General features: G+C 41.0%; 1 protein-coding gene across 1 annotated transcript; it reads right to left on the reverse strand.

The window, feature by feature from the left end:
* Positions 1-1677: 1677 nt before the first annotated feature.
* On the reverse strand, positions 1678-21635 carry CUNH8orf76 (chromosome unknown C8orf76 homolog). Its single transcript, XM_089683140.1, has 6 exons — positions 21374-21635; positions 17223-17318; positions 15992-16135; positions 14426-14817; positions 9576-9708; positions 1678-5201 (listed from the first exon to the last, which is right to left on the reverse strand). The coding sequence occupies exons 1-6, from the start codon at positions 21473-21475 to the stop codon at positions 5043-5045; spliced, it is 1026 nt and encodes a 341-aa protein (XP_089539266.1). The 5' UTR covers positions 21476-21635; the 3' UTR covers positions 1678-5042.
* Between the last annotated feature and the right edge of the window lie 41 nt (positions 21636-21676).

The following is a 21676-nucleotide window of genomic DNA, read 5'->3' on the forward strand; positions in this document are numbered from 1 at the left end:
AGGTGACATGCCCCATCTAATGTCACAGACTCCTCCCTGGCCTGCTTTCAGCACCTGTACAGATGATACCACTGGAAGTGAGGGGAGGGAACTCACCAAACAGTGGACTCTGGGGACTCCTATGCCAAGGTCTGGTTAATATAATTCGAGAACTGGGGAATCTATTCTGAAGTTGGTTATGTCATTGGTAAGGGATTGTATTGGGAGGAATTTATGTTTGGGAGGCCTTCTGTGCTTTGCCTACTTTTGGTGTACTATGGTCACTATGGTTGGCTATGTGCTCTCATTTTAAATGAGACAAGGGACTGCCCAGAATGTCAGCTAAAAGAAGGGAGCACCTAAATCCTGCCAGTGTGATGAATAAGCTACTGTGGATATAAAAGGTCTACAGACCCCATTTAAAATGTCAGGTTTCTGTGATGGAAAAAAAAAAAAAATGACAAAAATAAATTTCAGAACTTTTTTCCACTTTTATACAGTTTGTAGATTACATGAACTCAGTTGAATAACAAACTGAAATATTTTAGGTGGAGGGAAGTAAAAATAAAATAATATGGTTGCATAAGTGTGCACACCCCTAAGCTAATACATTGTTGAAGCACATTTTGATTTGATTCCAGCACTCAGTCTTTTTGGGTATGATTGGGTATGATTCTATCAGCATGGCACATCTTGACTTGACAATATTTGCCCACTCTTCTTTGCAAAAAACACTCCAAATCTGTCAGATTGCGAGGGTATCTCCTGTGCACAGCACTCTTCAAATCACCCCGCAGATTTTTGATCAGATTCAGGTTTGGGCTCTGGCTGGGCCATTCCAAAACTTTTTTTCTTCTGGTGAAGCCATTACTTTGTTGATTTGGATGTATGCTTTAGGTCATTATCAAGCTAAAAGATGAAGTTCCTCTTCATGTTCAGCTTTCTATCAGAAGCCTGAAGGTTTTGTGCCAATATTGACTGGTATTTGGAACTGTTCATAATTCCCTCTACCTTGACTAAGGCCCCATTTCCAGCAGAATGGAAACAGCCCCAAAGTATGATACTGCCACCACCATGCTTCACTGTGGGTATGGTGTTCTTTTGGTGATGTGAAGTGTTTTTGCGCTAAACATATCTTTTGGAATTATGGCCAAAAAGTTCAACCTTGGTTTCATCAGATCATAACACATTTCCCCACATGCTTTTGGGAGACTTCAGATGTGTTTTGGCAAAAAATTTAGCCGGGCTTGGATGTTTTTCTTTGTAAGAAAAAGCTTCCATCTTGCCACTCTACCCCATACAAAATAAAATAAGGAATGTGCTGCAAATCACTTAATTAGTGCACATATAACAAAAAGTCCATGTGTCAAGTCCCAAAAAAGTAACTTATAAGTTTGGTGAAAAAATATATATTTGTGCTCATAATCCACCACCAGAAGAAATACATAAACTCACCAGAGCTTATTGCCGATTAATTAAAACCAGCAAAAACGCTGTTGCTCTGGGAGCGATGGTAATAAATGAATCCAGATATTCAAAGCAGTACTCTATAGAGGAATGGAATATCCAATTTTGTGAGCAATACTCTGCAGCAGCAACATCAAGCCAGCATCTAGGAACCTTTACTTAATCGTCTCCTCCATTCATTATCATGGAACCACACTCGGGGATAAAGAAAAGGAATGATGGTGCAGCGTGTTTTAAAAAACATCACATTTATTGAAAGGTAAGTAAAAAACTCACAAACAAGGTGTCACGCCTACACGAGCATGATAAGCAATGAACAATGGCATCAGATTGCAGATAGCGTACAAATCCCGCTCGCCGCGGATACCTCCACTACTACCAGGGAGCGTCCTGACGTCACGGACATCCAGGCTCCGCCCTACGCGTTTCGTCACAAATGCCGTCCTCAGGGAGCGGCTTGGATATCAGACACCATGATAACTAATACACACACACACACACACACACACACACACTTTGCAATGCAGGAGATCTTAATCAATCAGCACAACATCTCACAGAGTGCTGGACTGATTGTTACAAATAGGTAACCATTCCAAACATGTCATTTATATAAACTGTATCAAGTCTACAAAGTAATATGTATCATTATACTCAACATAATTTAGATAAATATTATCTGCTCCTTTTGTTGAATTTGTAACAAACGAAAAAGGAGTGTTGAATATGTCCTTCCATTTAAAAAAGGACCTATTTCACATTTATATTTAAATAAAAAAATGTAAAAAAAAAAAAAAATATCTATATATATCTATCTATATCTCTATACCTATATCTCTATATCTCTATCTATATATCTATATATAAAACATGTATCTCTACTTATACACAATTAGACAAAAATAGAGGCAGGGAGTCTTTGCACTAAAAGAAAATATCCACACCCACATATATAAAAAAAACTTTTTTAAAATTGAAATATATATATATATATATATATATATATATATATATCAATTTTAAAAAAGTTTTTTTACAGTGGGTATTTAGTCAGCCACCAATTGTGCAAGTTCTCCCACTTAAAAAGATGAGAGAGGCCTGTAATTGGCATCATAGGTAGACCTCAACTATGAGAGACAAAATGAGAAAAAAATCCAGACAATCACATTGGCTGATTTGGAAAGAATTTATTTGCAAATTATGGTGGAAAATAAGTATTTGGTCACCTACAAACCAGCAAGATTTCTGTCTCTCACAGACCTGTACCTTCTTCTTTAAGAGGCTCCTCTGTCCTGCACTCATTACCTGTATCAATGGCACCTGTTTGAACTGTGAGGACGTCGGATGACGAAACTAGTACGGCGGGGCTTCTTTTGGATGTGACATCGGGATGCTCCTCATAGACTGTCGGCTGTGATATCACGGTGAGCGAGGCTCGTCCCTGCCTTCTTGAGGCTGTCATTGCGGTTCTGTACAGTATGTTGCAATAAAATGCAGGGCTGCGTTGCAGTATCAATGGAACACACAAAAAACAAATGTTTTCTGTGTCCCCTTGCTGTGATGCGTTTTACAATGCGGTAAAATGCCTGTCAACCGCACTGTGTGTGAATTAGCCCCAAGTATTTGGAAAAACAGTCAATTTTCAAAAACAGCATGAAGCTTGCTGGCCATTATTAATTTGATTGCGCACCTAGCTCATTGTTTTTCAACACTTTTTTACCCATCTAGACTGATTTCACAGCACTGCATAAAAAGGGAATGTGTAATTTCCCATCAAACAAACCAAGAAGCCAAAAGCAGAAAATTATCTTTTTCACAGAGACAGTCAGTTTGCCATTGACTTTTAGCATTAGAGTCCATTCACACTTTGTGGTTCTCATGCCTTACATTAAAGCGGAGCTAAATCCAAAATACTTACCCCTTCTTCAATGGCTCAATACCCACGAGGTCCCTCGACAGCTTTTTTTCCCTGGTTTCTTCCAGGTTCCAGTCTTTGGCCATCTTAGTTTGCCAGTGTTGGATGACATCACTACCAGGCACATGCAGGAATATTTAATTTTATTGCAGAAGCAACACACTCCCAGCTGTTTTCTATGTTTTATCTTAGTTCTGCTTTAAGGCAGATCATTTTTCCCCATGTGCTGGCTATGCACAAGATTATACCAAAAACAGATGTGCAGCATTTTTCTCAACCCAGTGCACCACAACACACTGTAGTGCATTGAGATACACTGTAACACATGTTCCTTAGAACTGCTTTGTCCTATTACATTGGTGTGCCATTCAAGATGAAAACCAGACCAAAAATGCGCCAATGCACAAAACAGCAACACAAAGATATGTTTCAGCCCTCAAAGCAGCCTGACCAGTGCAAGCAAATTTTAAGTGATTCTAAAGGTTGTAATAAAAAAAAAAAAAAAAAAAAAAAAAAGTTATACTTACCTGGCTATGGTTTTGCACACAGCAGCCCCGATCCTCTCCTTTTCTGGGTTCCCTGCCAGTGGTCCTGTCTCCTCCCTCCTGCCGAGTGCCCCAATAGAAAGTCTCTTGCTATGGGGGCACTCGAGCAGGTTCACTACCAAAATGAACATTGACCACACACACACTTAAGGTAAAAAAAAAAAAAAAATACCTTCTGCATTTAGAAGCACTTTAAGACAGATATAGTATCATATGACCAGGGTCAACATCTTGTCAACTATATAAAAATTAAGAAAAAAAACAAACCTGACAGACTCCCTAATTAGTTTTAGACAGCATGCAAAACAAAAAAAAATGTTTTTGGTGGAGTTGGGCTTACAAATAAATCTATAGCTAGGCTATGGACATTTAAGTATTTGCAGATCCTTAACAAGCAGAAAATTAATTTTACAGAGGTCAGTTAGAAAGCCCATACTGACCTCTGTAGCTGCAACCACTGTTAGACTATTCATCTTCAAAGTCCACAGTCATCCAAGTTGGCAGCTCAACTCACCATGTTCTCTCCTCACATACACCTGCTCTGTATTAGAAATTAGATGGCTGCTGAGTCACAGATGGGGCGGTCGGAGGATGAACTGGATTTGATAAGGACCTTCTGCTGTTAACTGAGGATGAGTTGCTCCAGTTTCTGCAGCTATAGAAGCCAGTGACAACTTGCTTTAAAACAAATTTACAGCTTGTTAAGCATATGGAATATTTGTATGTCCATAGGTTGACTACCATTACAATGACCAGACACTAGCTGTGCTTTTTTTTTTTTTGTATTTTACTTCTTTTTTTTTAACGAACCGCCTAAAGACAATATTATTAGTAACTAAGTCATCATTTTAATATATTAAATAGCAAGGGTCACAAATCCTACCTCCAGATCTCCCAATCCCTATGAGGCATGATATTTTTTGTTTGCTTTAAATACGAGTAGGCGACTTGTAACTTTTACCTTTGTGAGGCTCACGCAGCATAAAAACACAGCAGCATTGGCTATACAGTTCACTATAGGCACATAAAAATTCTGGACATAGGATTGATGGGGAACCAACTCTGAGAGTCGATTCCCAGTGTTTACAGGTCCTGTTTCTGAGCACTTGTAATGAGGCGAACAAATACAACCATTTCTATCTATGGACCGAAAGCAGAGTCTGAATTTTTTTAAACCACCTATCTTTGAACTCTGTATCAGTTGGCATTGTGAAAGTGTTCAGCGCCTGAGTACTTTTTGTATCAATCTGTCCCTCCTCTTGTATTCTTTCCGCTAAAAAATCTTCAGTCATAACCTAAAAAGGATAAAAAAAACAGTACATTTCAGAATGCAAGTATAGTTGAATTTTGCTGCTTTTATTTTGCCTTCCTGCCCCCCTCCTTATTCCATTAACATGCTAAAGAAATTTCCCAGCACAGAAAAGATCACAGCACCCTACCTCACGACTCCTCAGGTCCCCAGGACCCCTTAGCAAGTGCAAGCAGTGGTCTGGCTATTGGGAAACAGTTATACAGATATCAAAATGCCTTAATGGGTGGATACCAGTCTGAAGGAGTGTGGGTTTCTGGACAGATGCATGCAACCACGCTAAGCAATGCCCACATGTAATGCTGAGCCTTCATGATTGAAAGAACTGAAATCCAATAAATAAAAAGGGTCAGGCCAGGACAATCAGGCTATAGGGAAAGGGTTAGGTGATGCTGGTCATTCTCCAGCCAGGAAATAAGTGGGCTGTATCAAATATGCTGCAGCTTCTAATGAACACTAAGAGAAGCTCACAGTGTGCAGTGAAAGCAGTCTAAGCATTGTCAGTACAGGAGAGGAACTTGTAAATGAAATGCATTTAAAAAAAAAAAATTATTATGTTTCAAATGGAAAATCAGTCAATGGACATGATGAATCAGTTTTTACGTGAGTTTTGTCACATATACGAAGTACGAAAAGTTCGATTTTAATGGGCGAGGAAAACATTAACTATTAAATTTATCATCCGTTCAGCAGACATTTTCCAACCTTCTCCTTCGATATTTTGGCTCAAAAAAGTAAAAACTGACTATTTGTGCTCATTACTTGGACAAAAAACAAATCAATCAAACTGTCCAAATGATGGATTTTCAACTGTTTTCGTCTAGTGCATGGTCACCATTACTCTTCCTCTTTCCCTCCTATATCAGAAGCTCTACTTCTTCAGGTTAACATTGCAAAAGTATTCCTGAATTATTTCAGCCGCTTACATAAACTATACATCCATTGAATGCATGTCCTCCAGTGTGAGGACTACTGTAAATCACTGTATTATATTGACATACCTGTATCAAAGCCCACACTTTCTAATGCTTTTTATCATGATAAAATTCACACTTGATCGGTCTACATTATCGACTACATATTTAAATTTATAGATTGCCGAAAAAGCATTTGACCGCATACACTGGCTATTTTTGCAAATGACCCTACAAAAATTTGGCATCACAGGTTGGATGTTAACAGCCATTTTGGCACTATACTCCCTCCCCGCAGCCAGAGTGTTAACAGATAGACCACTATCAGATCCCTTTGAGATTACCAATGGTACCAGACAAGGCTGCCCTCTATCTCTTATCATATTCGCACTACTCATTGAACCCCTAACATCTAAACTTCTGGATGACCCATTGTTCACTGGCACACGGCACCTTAACACTGAGCACAAAATTAGCCTATTCACAGACGACATCATATTGAGGATTACCAATCCAGTCAAATCCCTCCAAACAATTCGTACCCATCTCCAGCAATATACGATAGTCTCCTATTATAAACTAAACAAGCTCAAATCCTCAATTTTAAACCTCCACACACCATATTTCACTCAACTATCCTTTGCTAAACAATTCCCCTTCACATGGGAAAAAAATACCATCCCATATATGGGAATCAAACTCTCTGCTACAACAGACCAACTATTTAATTCGAACCATAAAAAATTACTTGAAACTATACCCCAAGAATTTGCCAACCTTCGTACCTCAGAACTATCCAAAATAGACAGTAGCGACATTAAAAATGCTCGTCCTACCAAAAATTATATATATATATATATATATATATATATATATATATATATATATATATATATATATATATATATATATATATATATATATATATATATATATATATATATATCTCTATCTATCTATCTTTCGCACTCTCCCTATACCAATCCCCAATACTTTCTTCTGCAAACTTCAAATCGATATTTACCAGATTCTTATGGAATTCCAAAAAACCTCGATCTACCACCAATCTCCTAATCAGCCCACCCTCCAAAGGAGGCGCTAGCCTACCACACCTCAAATCTTACTATAATGCCACTCTCATGGACCAAATTTAATTTTGGTGGCACCCAACCACAGAAAAATCCTGGTCCATAATGGAAACCTCACCCTTCCTTCCACTTAAATCACAACATCTACTCTTAACCACAATATTCTCACAAACGACATATCGCTTAAAACACCCATGCATCCAAGCCACTCTTCAAGCTTGGAAACATCTTTTATCCACAGATTACGCAGACTCCAAACAACTCCATACCCCACTCAACATACTACACTCCATTACGCCCTCGTTAGATTTAACCCAGTGGGAAAAATGAAACATACATCACATATCAGATCTTTACAAAAATAACATCCTACACTCATTTCAATATCTTCACACCAAATTTAGCCTCCCGGCTGCTGAATATTTCACCTACTTACGAATCATCCACTGCATCCGAACGAACAACATACCCCGAACCATAACAATCCCGGCTACGGCCTACACTTATTTCTCCAAACCGCATTACCCAAGTAAAGACATCTCTACCTTCTACAAATATTTAACAGACCTACAATTTATCTTAAAATCTATGTCTTTATCCAACTGAGAAAAAACCCTAGCGGAAACCTTCCCAACCCACTCATGGACTACTGCATTTAATCACACTTACAAATCCTCTCACTGCAGCTCACACTGGGAATCTTATTTGAAAATACTTCATCAATGGTACCTAACCCCTGCCAGACTTGTCGTTTTCTATCCAAAACACTCCCCTTCCTGTTGGAGACAATGCGGGGACGTAGGTTCCACTATTCACATACTTTGGTCTTGCAAATCTATTAAATCCTTTTGGAATAGTGTATTCCAACTAATAGCCGAAATCTCCAAAATAATAATAAACCCCAATCCGGCACTTGCACTCCTACATATCGTGATTAAAAAATTCCCATATACCTCCCGTACCATCATGGTCCACATTCTTTTTGCAGCAAAACTAAACATAACCCGACTCTGGAACACCACCACAGCCACTTCTTTTCAATTGCTAATCTCAGATCTTAACTTCCAATGCGAAATGGAAAAAAGACTGACCACTAATAACTCCACCCAACATAAGTTTAATTCTCTATGGTCTAACTGGTTACAAAATCCCAACTGCTCCGTAAAACCCTGATACTGTACAAACAATCGCACAAACTATCCACATCAGACTGGTACTTCACCCCCATCCTCACACAACCTATCCCCCCCCCCCCATTACTCTCACCCTTGTTTAATCCCCCTCAATACCTACTACACCTCCCTACGGTTCAGTCCACCCCAAGCATACCTCATGCTTATGCCGCAACTATAGCTCCGACCCCAGCCAAAAGGTGGGGTAACTGTCTAATAAAGCTGTATTGTATGCATACATTCTAAACTGAACCAAATGTTTATCTCTGTTAAAAAGTTTTCTTGAAAACCTTCAAATAAAAATTATTGAAATTAAATTTATAGATTGCATTCTGTGTATTCAATGGAGCTTGAATTGCCCTTTTTTCAAAATGCATTGTATGATACTTGGCTTTTAGATTTGGCATTTATGGTGAAGCTCCTTTTCTTTACTTTGAAAAAAACTGATAAAATAAACACTTACCAAAATAAATTGCAGCTATTTAATCATTAAACAACTATCACAGTATACGCTGGGATGGGTCTGGCTTTAATATCAAAGTGCAATTGTGGAAATAAGAAAAAAAGACAAGAGCTCTCGGTTGACTGATTTCTGTAATCTAACTTACTAAAAAGGTAATGTTTGCACCCTTTGGCATTTTGGAAAGGAAGTATATTTTCACAAACAGGAGAGGCGGCTATCAATTTGCAATGTAAACTAATTAAGGTCTTTTAAAATGTCTTTTGTGATCAACTTATTATGAAGTATGTTGTAATAAAGGTTAGATTTTTTTTTTTTTTTTTTTTTTTTAAATTTAGCAACCCAGTGTCTCCTGCAGAATTTATTGCTGGGTTTTTCCTTTCTGCATGTTGCAAGTGCTATCCCACCCAGCACACCTCTATTTGTATACGTATCTGATTAGACTGGAGATTGTGCAGATCTGCTTTTCTGCTGGCTGTTGGAGCTGGATGTTGGGGCCTGTTCAAACCAGCCCTTTGTGGTAACTGCATTTCTTTTGAGTGGCACCCCCAACACACCTTTCCTGCACACACAATGGGCCTACACTTGTGCACCACAACACACTAAAATGTGTGCATTGTGGGCACAGGATGTGGGCAGCACCTTAGGAAAATTTGTACAGTACTGTGTACTCACCTACACAGGCCACCTAAGAGGGGATAGGTAAAACAGTACAAATTCACTCACATTTGTCATTAACGTTTTAGGTTCTTCTGTTAAACCCATCTGATTTAACTGCTCCTCTATATAACCTTGAGTCCTTAGATTATGGTCCAATGCAAAGGAAACATGCTGGGGTTGGATAAAATGTAGGAGAATTCTGGAAAAAAAAAAAAAAAAAAAAAAAAAGGGATTAGTCTAACAAACAAAAGTCAGAACTGTGATTGGATTATATGGAGTCAATGCAGCTGTATCCTTAAAGGAAAGCAGCACAGCATACACTTCCACTTTATAACATCAGAATTATAATACAAATACAAAAACAATAGCTATTGTTAAGATTCCAGCATAAGCTTCCTTTCATATTGTGTCTTCTGCCTGTTTGCTAATCATTTCTTTCCACAACTTCCTGGATTTCCTATAAAATTTTGCAGTGTCTCTTCTCCAGTTTACAAGGACTACATATCCCATGGTACTTTTCTGTCTGTAGCTTGCAATTCCTGTACGGACGCCTCCTGAAACTCCTCCTATCAGCATCTCTGTAGTTCTGAAGGCCCACCTCTGAATTCTGTGCCCCAGTAGTGACTATTAACAGGGCACAGTAACTATGTGTCACAGAATTCAAAGTAAATGTGTGGAAATCATCACAAAGCAAGCTTACAATCTCAAGACTGTTCAGCGTAAGAGTAGGCTAGAAATAACTGATATACAAATGTTGAAATTACTTTCTGATTTTCCACTTTGACTACTGATACACTATTTATTATAAATACAGCAAGCTGTCAGAATTGCTAACCTGTAGCAATTATGATGACCTCTCTCTTCAATATTGTACTACAAATTAAAGGATTACTATAGCCAAAATAAACTTTGTTTTATGTAAAAGAGGCATGGACAACAGTGTGACCAGCCTCACAGAGCATTTTTTTTTACTGACAAAACATAGAAAATTTACTGGCTGAGCACATTTGACAATGACATTGAAAATGAAAACAATCAATATTTAAACAGTATAAATCACAATATGGAAACACTGACAATAACCATAACAAGTAATTTGACTGGTTTACACTTACAACACAAGTCAACACAGCATGACAAGTTATCAGCCCCTGATATTTAAAGACATTTGTACAAATCACTGATTTTTACAAACTGTCCAGAAATTTACTGATGGTTGGCAACACTGATTGACAAGCCCTGGTTCATGTAAAAGAGTTTAAAAAGATAATTAGATAGGAAGATATTTAATAAGGAATTTGGTGTATTGGGGGTGGGGGGGGGGGATGAGTCATATTTTCAATCACACATTTGACTTTTTGTTCAGATTTTGGGAGTACAATAGCTTAAACCACCCCAAAACTTCACATGGGCATACTCCCCATTACTCTCCCCGTTAGAACACTCTCTCAGCTAACAGAAAGGACAACCAGGAATTGCTCTGTATTACAATAGCAACTGCAGTCACTGCTGTTTAATATAAAACTTGTTAACATTGTTCAGAAACTTCACTAAGAAATACATTGTAAAGAACACAATTAAATTGTATTGACTCCATTTCATTCATGTGCAAGTTAAAGGGGTGACCTTTAGAGCTTATTCACAGTTGAAGAACACCAGCCACTCTTAGGGCCCATAGAAAACAATTGTTTTTAATGTGCCCCGTTCTCACTACAATGAATCCCACAGGGGCAGTGCAGTGAGGAGCAATAACATGCAGACAGGATGCAATTTATCACACCTCATTGGATGGAACAGCATTTCAACGCACTGCACTACTCTGTGGTGACATGAATGAAGTGTTACTTTGTATGCTGTAACTTCCAAAACAAACAAAAGTTTAGTGCAAATGGGCAAATCTGCTGGTCCTCAGTTAATGTAAACTTCCTAATAAAAAAAAAAATATTTGTTTTCTTTCATTTTTTTTCTATTTTTATTTTATTAATATTTATAGTATTGCATAAAAGGGTATGTATAACACAAATTTAGATTAAGTTTTGGATAGTGTAGAGAAGTATTCAAACCCCCGCCAGTTTATTTTTTTGCTGTGTGTGTACTAATAGGAAAATTTTCCTTGACTTCAGTAGGAGGAAATCTCCTAAAGTAAGGGAATTCTCCTCTTCTTAAGACAGCTGCCTTCTGAACAGGCGTTCCCTTGAGAAGATTTTCCCTTACCCCTGGTCCTGGGGACACTTTCTGTCTCCGTGATAATAGTTATCAGGACAAACAGAGCGAATTTCCAACGGAGATCCGGACAGCAATAAACACTTGACAGAGGATCTAACCCTTCCCCAATCTATATGAAAAAAAAAAAATTCACTCTAAAACAACAAACAAAAAAAGAAGTTGTGTAGGACCAGAATCGTTATTTTAGTGTAACTTTAAATGGGATAAAAATTTATATTTTGTACTTACGTTAACAGTAGTCTTAATTAAAAAAAGAAAAGAAGTACTTGTTTAGTTTTGTTATATCTTTTTGTCAAAAACTGCTCTGGATCAAAGTGGTTCTATATACTCAGTGGTCAGACATTTGGTGCAGCCACCTGACTCAGCATGGATCAGATGGTCTGAGCAATGAATATTTACTTTTCATGTTTTACAACATTGTTTCAATTTGCCAAAGGCAGCAATCAGCACTAGTTTATAGGGTTATTATTTACGGCACTTCTATATGTATCTACTTGCAACAAAAGTAATATTGGAACTGGAAATGACTGGACTATTCATAATATACTAGTGCTTACCTCAACTGCACATGCCAGCTGATTTATGCTATTTAAATTCTTAAGAAATTTTACCAGAAGGACTCAATCAACAGGAACTACTATGAATCCTTATGCTGATGGCATTAGTAAATAAGAAGGTATACAGTCACTGCCAAAAATATTGGCACCCCTGCATTAATGCACCAGTTCGCCATGAGAAAATTGTTGCAATTACAAATGTTTAGGCAATCTTATGTTTAGTCCTTATGTTTGTATTGGTAGGACACAAAAATGTGGAGAAACAAAAAGCCAAATCTGACACATTCAAATCCCAAAAATGGACTGAAGAAAGTTATTGGTACCTTCACAAAATTGTAAGAAATAATTGCTTTCCAAGTTTGTGATGCACCTGTAATTTGTAATTAAATTCACCTGTATCAATTAACAGATCTTAATGTTCCTGTGTCCACTGTGCACATTTTTAAGAACTTTACAGCTCATGGCATTGTTGCTAATCTCCCGGGATGTGGACGAAAGAGAAAAACGTGATCAATGATTGCAACAACGTATTGTTCGAATGGTGGATACAGAACCTCGATCAACTTCCAGACAAATTCAAGCGGACCTTCAGACACAGGGTACAACTGTGTCAGCTCGCTCTATACGTCGCCATCTGAATGAAAAGGAATCCTGTGGTAGGAGACGCAGGAGGACCCCACTGCTGACACAAAAACATAAAGCCAGACTGGAGTTCGCCAAAACTTGCGTAAGGAAGCCAAAATCCTTTTGGGAGAATGTGTCGTGGACAGACAAAACAAAATTACAGCTTTTTGGTAAAGCCCATCATTCTCCTGTTTTCAGAATAAGAAATGAGGTTTTTAAAGAAAAGAATACAGTCCTTACAGTCAAACATTGTGTAGGTTTACCAATGTTTTGGGGTTGCTTTGCGGCTTCAGGCACTGGATATCTTGACCGTGTGCATGGCATTTTGAAATCTGCAGACTACTAAAGAATTCTGGGGTGCAATGTAAGGCCCAGTGTCAGAAAACTGGGGCTCCATCAGAGGTCATGGGTCTTACAGCAGGACAATGACCCAAAGCACATTTCAAGAAGCACCCAAAAATGGTTTCAGACAAAGCGCTGGAGAGTACAGAACTGGCAAGCAATGAGTCCAGATCTCAAAACAGCAGTTGAGAAAAAGAAACCCTTCCAATCTGAGAGACCTGAAGCAGTTGGAAAAAGAAGAGTGGTCCAAAATCCCTGTAGAGTTCCCTGATGATGGTTATAGGAAGTGATTGATTTCAGCTATTTTTTCCAAGGGGTGTGCTACCAAATATTAAATTGAGGGTGCCAATTTCATCCAGTCCATTTTTGGGGTTGTATGGAATATGTTAGATTTTGTCTTTTGTTTTCGCCACATTTTTGTGTCATACCAATATGAACAAAAGAAACGAACATGAGAATGTCTAAACATTTGTAATTGCAACAATTTTCTGGGCGAAGTGGTGCATTATCTGACAATATGTTTGGCCATGACTATTCACACAAGTAATGTTCTGATTTCAGGTCTACTTTAAGTGACAACTTCCTATATTCTAGAGAATATGTAGAAGTTTTATTTCTGCACAATCAGTACCCTAAGAATAGAACCCCTGGAATTCCTCCTGAAAAACAGCAGTGCACTTTCTGGTATGCGAGTTTGCCCAGACACTCCTGTGCCTATAGCCTTACAAGTGTATATCAGCAGTGCAAGATATAGGGCACTGTTGCCTCTATCACTAATCTTTATAGATGTACAGCAGGTTTGGTGCTGTCACAACTGTGTTGCTCACTGTTCTTCATGCTGGAGGTTCTGACATAAGGAAGAAAAGCCTTCCTTGTACCAAGATAGTCATCTCCGGTGCAGAACAAGTAACATGGTAAGTTAAAATTTGGGAAAAGGTTAGCTGCAGTGACACCACAGGCAATAATGCTGACTAATCCTTTGCACCATTCTGCCTATCTTTTTTAAGCACAGCTTCCACAATTCAGTTCCTTTTTAAGGACTGAGAACGGTTATTCAAATATAATGTACACACACAATATTACCTAGCACTCGAGTATTTGTTAAGAAACATCAGACCAGCATATAGCCCATCCTTTGAAACTGCAATGTCGATATTTTCTACATACCTTGCTCTGATAAAGGATGCACATGCCCAGGTCCACAGCGGTGTGCCAATCCTGCAGCATTCTAATACAGAAGTACATGTGTCATTTTTACTACAATGTCTCTGTATCCTGTTAGCAGTGTCCACAGTTCTAATGGAATTGTTGACACACAAATGTTCTCTCACTGAAGGCTCACTGAAAGGAATTGATGCATTTCTGCAGTGGGAGGCAGCAAATGATAGACATCTGTATGATTCAGCCAGGGATATCCAGAAATGTGGATTGAATGCGTGCAAGATGACCAACTGTTGCAAACAAGAAACCACATCCTCCAAATTCCCCAGATGGTTGTGAATGGCGACTTGGAGATTCAATACACCTGTCAAGTGATCTGTGTTGTTAACACATTTCATCTAATAAAAAATAAAAATATATTATTATTAATAATAATAAAAAAATAAAATAAACCACAGTTATTTATTTTCTTGTAGTTTGTAAGCTCTAATGAGCAGGGCCACTAATCCCTTTTGTAGTGAATTGTATTCTAACTGTGCTGTCAACTTCCATTATGAAAACTGTTACCGTTATATACATTTTTTACTATACTAATAATAATAATTATGATATAGCATAACCCTATAAGAAACACAAGGAAACACCTGTCAAGTGATCTGTGTTGTTATGCCCTTCCATCTAAAAAAATAAACTCAAATTATTATTATTATTATTATTATTATTATTATTATTAATAAAAATAAATTAAAGACCATTTAGAAATATAGCAGTTATTTCTTTTATATTGTAAGCTCTAATGAGCATCCTACAGGATGTACGACCAAGCAGATATACTGACAGGAAGCTTCAATTAACTACAACGACTCTCCACATCACTGTGGTAGTTTATTGAAAACTACAAGCCCACAGCCACTAAGGCTGTCGGGACTTGCAGTTCATTCATTCACGGAAGTCCGTGAATGAATGACGCAGCCATGTGGGCAGAGCCCCCTACGGTTGTGCCGTTTTTAAATCTGACAGGTAGTACAGGGAAATTTCTCTGCGTATTATCTGTCAGAGGTGGAAGGGGGGGTGGCGGGCACGGCTGCAGCTATGGGAACATGTTACATGTTCCATCCTAAAAATGGGTGGAACATGTAACACGTTCCCAAAGGTGAACTTATCCTTTAGGATATTTTGACAGCCATGGGTGCCTGCTGTCACAATACAATATCCGGTACTTCAGATTTATATATCCACGCTGCTTAGCAAGGATAAGGGAATCTTAATGTATGGCCGATTTCGCAGATTGCTTTGTTTCTAGTTCACGATGGAAAATTGAATTTTGCAATGGATAAATATTTTTCCTCTCTTCCAAGGTTTACAAAAGTCCCAAAATAACTCTCAAATTTTCATGTTCACCAAACCCAAAATGAAAATGCTATTAGGCTATACATCCTACACACGGAAAGATGTCAAGGCCTTCATGATCTCAAGTGTCATGCCAAGGAATACCTACTGAGTATTTGATCCAACAACGTATTTATTTAAACATGTAGATTTAGAAAATACAATTATTGGTAGACATTTTACCAGGGCTTGTGCAATCTCTAGGGCTTCTGAAAATCTCCCCAGGTGGATTAAGCAGCGTGACTGGCTTTCCTGCACATCCCTTCTCATTGCATTATTGGCAATAGGTAAAAGCTCATAGCAGCTTCTGTACTCCTCAAATGCTTTCTGCAATAGAAGTATACATTACAGAACATTAATGAACAATATAAATAAATTAGTTTTTTTTTTTTTTTTTTTTTTTTTTTAAACAAAGTACACAGCACTTTGAAACATTTCTACTTGTAAGTAGACAGAATTTTTAAGGAAATAAAACTAAATAATACTCACTGTAACAAAAACATATCATCTTTTATTTACCAATATCTTCTTTATAAAGTAAAGAACACAAAATATTGGGAATATATCAAAGAAACAATGAACATACATTCTCTGCTCAATAAATATATATCTCCTTTACTTGGCAATACCTGCTTTGTCAATTATATTATTTTTATAGCCTTCATAATGATTGGGATTTACAACTGCAATGTCATATTAGAAAATCTAGAAGGGACTCAGAAAATGAAAAACTGCTATGTAAACGCTATTGACAGACAGCATCATATATCCCATTTTTATTTTGCATATAGCTCCGCTTTAAGCAGTTTACCAAGTCAATAATAATAATAATAATAAGTAAAAGAAAAATTAACAGCTGCTTTAAAAGTAATATACAATTACAGAAGTGAAATATTACTTTAATATATAAACATTTAATTCAAATACAGTGGTACCTCGGTTTCCGAATGCCTCAGTTAATGTAATTTTCGGTTTACGAATTAAAATCCATTGAAAATAATGCCTTGGTTTACAAATTTTTTTTGCAATATGAAGCAAGTTTCTGCAAGATGCATTGCACCTGGGAGGTTTATAGCATGCTGGACTCTGTGGGTAGCACGTGGCATTGAGTGTGGAGGTGTTAGAGCAGTTTTTGGATCGAGTTTTGAAGCCATTCTGGAAATTTTTTAACATGTCCCTGTACAGTAATTATGCTTTTAAAGTGCACTTTATAAAGAGTTTTGAACAGATAAAATACTTTTTTTTTTACTTTTGTCTGACCTCCGGAACGGATTAATAGGTTTTCATTGCATTCCTATGGGAAAACGCATTTCAGTTTACGAATTTTTCACAATACGAAATGTCTCGGAGAACGCATTAAATTCATAAACCGAGGTACCACTGTACTTATTTTGATTGAGTTTTGGACACAAACCAGAAAGTTTTTCTGTCTGTATGACCAGTCTGCCCGGAATTTCAGCACTGTATGCTCATCAGTGGGGTCATCACCTTTCATGTCTTCACTGAACCACTATAAAAATGAAATAAACAGTTTTATAACTTCTCCCCACCTTGCTGCAGTGTCACCACATACAAGCACTCATAGCACCCAGGTCTATGATTGGTGAAATATACACTTTGAAGAAAACCATTCTGATAAAAATCAACAGCATCCCCCTTCCCCCCCAATACCCAGCAGCATATACTTACCTTTTGTTTGCTCTAGCGCCCCTCCGTTCAGTGCCAGGAGCTGAAGAAGATACTCTTAGCATGTGACTTACTTCATCTGACAGTGCTGGACCATCAGCAGGATCAGCACTATCACACAGGGATTCCATAGCCCAACTCCAGCAACTCTGAGCTTATACAGGATTTTCCTTTTTATCCCTGCAGCTGAATGTGTGCTGCTAGGTGAAGTCTGCATTAAAGTGCATCTGTTTCTTTGCACGGACAAAGCATAGGTTCAATTTACGGCTGAACTCCGGGAGACAAACATTTTCCCTTGCAGTTGGGCTGTCCCCACACTGCAAGGTTAACCCCTTCCCGACCGCCCGATAGCAGAAGTACTGCTATAAGGGCAGCAGGGATGCTCAAAATCACGTATACATATGTGATTTTGTTGTTCTGGGTAGGGGCGCACGTGCTCCCTACCAGTGCCGCTATTGGCTCCTCAGCATGTCAATCACCGGGTCCCGGCCGTTGATTCTCGGTCGGGACTCGGTGATCGCCAGTGGAGCTGATAGGGGACAGGTCTGTATGTAAACAACACAAATCTCTCCCCTGTCAACACAAACAGGCTGCTCTGTATTGCTCTGCACAGCAAATTTCAGTCAACTACTCACCTATACCGAGTACAGATACTGTGCAGTACGATTTGCATCAATAAAAAAATGTATGGCCGCATATAGCATGCGATTTGAACAGGAAACCTCCCTGCACCGATCCCATGCTGTCACAGAAGGAAAAGCTAGGAATGCGAAGGCAGGTGAGGTGGGGAATCACATTCCTGTTCAAATCACGTTATTCTTTGCGGTGCAATTTTTGTCCATGCATTTTGTATTGATGCAAACTGAACTGTAAAATATTGGTTTAAGGCAGTGGTTCTTAACCTGGGTTTGATCGAACCCCAGGGGTTCGGTGAGTCAGTCTCGCGGGTTCAGCGGAGGTGAAGACCCACACCCGACTCATATGATTCGTGCAGTAAATATTCATTATTATGTTTTTGTTTTTGTGTGAAAATCATGTTTTAATGGTTTTGTTCTTTGTTCTTAACGGTTTTGTTCATTTTGTGCACCTATGTATAAATATATACCTAAATATATACCTATGTTTTGAATTTTAAAAATCATATTTTATTTTTCCAATTAAGAAGGGTTCGGTGAATGCGCATATGAAACTGGTGGGGTTCAGTACCTCCAACAAGGTTAAGAACCACTGGTTTAAGGTATCAGGAGAATTTTCCCGAGTAGGAGTATTCGTGAAAATACTCGGTATTGGCACCGATACCAGTATTGATGCATTCCTATCTGTAAGTATGTAAACCTATAGAAATCAAACACCTGGCACTAGAAATAATAGGTACAACTGCTCATGAAATATGTCTCTTCAGATAGGTGGTCAGCAGGTGGTAAAAACAGGCAGCTAAGATGCAGTTTCACTGATCCCAGTCACCCACCCACATTGTAAAATAACAACTGGAAGGGGGCAGTTCACATACCGTTGCCTCAATGCTTACTTTGTGGCCAATATATTTCTAACTCGGGGTGCAGAGTTTGACAAGCAGCACCACTTTTCAAACTTGCCCACTGAATTCAATGAGGCTGTGCCACAACCATGTGCAATGCACACAATCGCGGCAGAGTAGTTCAGCATTATAGGGTTAACTCAGATGGTGAGAAGGCAATAGCACCTCATCACCACCTATAAAATTCCTGCTGAAAAGCACTGTGGCTGGAAGAAGAGAGCCTCAGTGCTGTAAGCACAGTCTCAGCACCAGCTGCAAGGACCACAAAAAGCCATCATCAGAGGCCGGCTAAAAGGACCAAGAACAGACACCATCGGTGGGCCGGCTGCGAGAACCAGGACCGGGCACCATCGGTGGGCCGGCTGCGAGAACCAGGACCGGGCACCATCGGTGGGCCGGCTGCGAGAACCAGGACCGGGCACCATCGGTGGGCCGGCTGCGAGAACCAGGACCGGACACCATCGGTGGGCCGGCTGCGAGAACCAGGACCGGACACCATCGGTGGGCCGGCTGCGAGAACCAGGACCGGACACCATCGGTGGGCCGGCTGCGAGAACCAGGACCGGACACCATCGGTGGGCCGGCTGCGAGAACCAGGACCGGACACCATCGGTGGGCCGGCTGCGAGAACCAGGACCGGACACCATCGGTGGGCCGGCTGCGAGAACCAGGACCGGACACCATCGGTGGGCCGGCTGCGAGAACCAGGACCGGACACCATCGGTGGGCCGGCTGCGAGAACCAGAACCGGACACCATCGGTGGGCCGGCTGCGAGAACCAGGACCGGACACCATCGGTGGGCCGGCTGCGAGAACCAGGACCGGACACCATCGGTGGGCCGGCTGCGAGAACCAGGACCGGACACCATCGGTGGGCCGGCTGCGAGAACCAGGACCGGACACCATCGGTGGGCCGGCTGCGAGAACCAGGACCGGACACCATCGGTGGGCCGGCTGCGAGAACCAGGACCGGACACCATCGGTGGGCCGGCTGCGAGAACCAGGACCGGACACCATCGGTGGGCCGGCTGCGAGAACCAGGACCGGACACCATCGGTGGGCCGGCTGCGAGAACCAGGACCGGACACCATCGGTGGGCCGGCTGCGAGAACCAGGACCGGACACCATCGGTGGGCCGGCTGCGAGAACCAGGACCGGACACCATCGGTGGGCCGGCTGCGAGAACCAGGACCGGACACCATCGGTGGGCCGGCTGCGAGAACCAGGACCGGACACCATCGGTGGGCCGGCTGCGAGAACCAGGACCGGACACCATCGGTGGGCCGGCTGCGAGAACCAGGACCGGACACCATCGGTGGGCCGGCTGCGAGAACCAGGACCGGACACCATCGGTGGGCCGGCTGCGAGAACCAGGACCGGACACCATCGGTGGGCCGGCTGCGAGAACCAGGACCGGACACCATCGGTGGGCCGGCTGCGAGAACCAGGTCCAGACACCATCAGTGGGCCGGCTGCGAGAACCAGGTCCAGACACCATCAGTGGGCCGGCTACAATAACCAGGACCAGACGTCATCAGGGGCTGGCTGTGAGAACAGACAGCTGGCTCCCGGGTGACACACTGTGACACATTTTCAGTAGATTGCCCTCCTAAGGATGTGTGATGTGTGGATCCCAGGTGGCTGTGGGGTACATGTTATTCTCCCCTTTAACAATGTAAATATGATTTCCGGTGATTGTAGAAAGAGGAAGGGGGTCTACCAGAGAGTGGGTGAAGGGGGTCTACCAGAGAGTGGGTGAAGGGGGTCTACCAGAGAGTAGAGGAAGGGGGTCTACCAGAGAGTAGAGGAAGGGGGTCTACCAGAGAGTAGAGGAAGGGGGTCTACCAGAGAGTGGGTGAAGGGGGTATACCAGAGAGTAGAGGAAGGGGGTCTACCAGAGAGTAGAGGAAGGGGGTCTACCAGAGAGTAGAGGAAGGGGGTCTACCAGAGAGTAGAGGAAGGGGGTCTACCAGAGAGTAGAGGAAGGGGGTATACCAGAGAGTAGAGGAAGGGGGTATACCAGAGAGTAGAGGAAGGGGGTATACCAGAGAGTGGGTGAAGGGGGTCTACCAGAGAGTGGGTGAAGGGGGTCTACCAGAGAGTGGGTGAAGGGGGTCTACCAGAGAGTAGAGGAAGGGGGTCTACCAGAGAGTGGGTGAAGGGGGTCTACCAGAGAGTGGGTGAAGGGGGTCTTTCTGCAGGAAGCTGGCCTAAACCATGATCAGTGAGGGCCCCATATCACACCCTGCGGAGAGTGCAGTAGGCCAGGTATACAGGGGAGTGTGGGGAGAAGAGGAATGTGTGCTCCCTTCTCCACCCCCCTCTATGGCAGATGTACTGACCTGAGGCTCACATTGCTTTGCCGTATAGGACACATCTCTCCCCGCACTCCGGTCCCTGCTCTCCGAGAATACCGAGTCCTCGAAGCAGAAGGCAAACTCCATGTTCCTCAGGAACTACATTAACGTTAGCACAGCACTGTCCTACATTCTATAAATTCCGAGCGGAAACTACTCCACTCACATGGGTTCCCAAACACATCGTACGCACGCTTTCGTTTCTAAGCTCATCCTGCGCCTGCGCCACTTCTGGAGCCTTGTTGACAGGTATGTTCTGGGTTTTTGAAGCGCGTGCGCTGTTATGGA

Source organism: Staurois parvus, unplaced genomic scaffold (assembly GCF_062004578.1).
Source record: "Staurois parvus isolate SC_StPar_1 unplaced genomic scaffold, SC_StPar_1.0 ptg000303l, whole genome shotgun sequence".
In the NCBI taxonomy this organism is placed as follows: Eukaryota; Metazoa; Chordata; class Amphibia; order Anura; family Ranidae; genus Staurois; species Staurois parvus.

Excerpts from the sequence above, each read along its gene's own strand:
- CUNH8orf76 (XM_089683140.1), bottom strand. The coding sequence starts at position 21,475 with ATGGAGTTTGCCTTCTGCTTCGAGGACTCGGTATTCTCGGAGAGCAGG. Across the intron at positions 17,319-21,373 it reads CAAAGCAATGTGAGCCTCAG|TGGTTCAGTGAAGACATGAA; the intron begins GTCAGTACATCT and ends TCATTTTTATAG. Across the intron at positions 16,136-17,222 it reads ACAGACAGAAAAACTTTCTG|AAAGCATTTGAGGAGTACAG; the intron begins GTTTGTGTCCAA and ends CTTCTATTGCAG.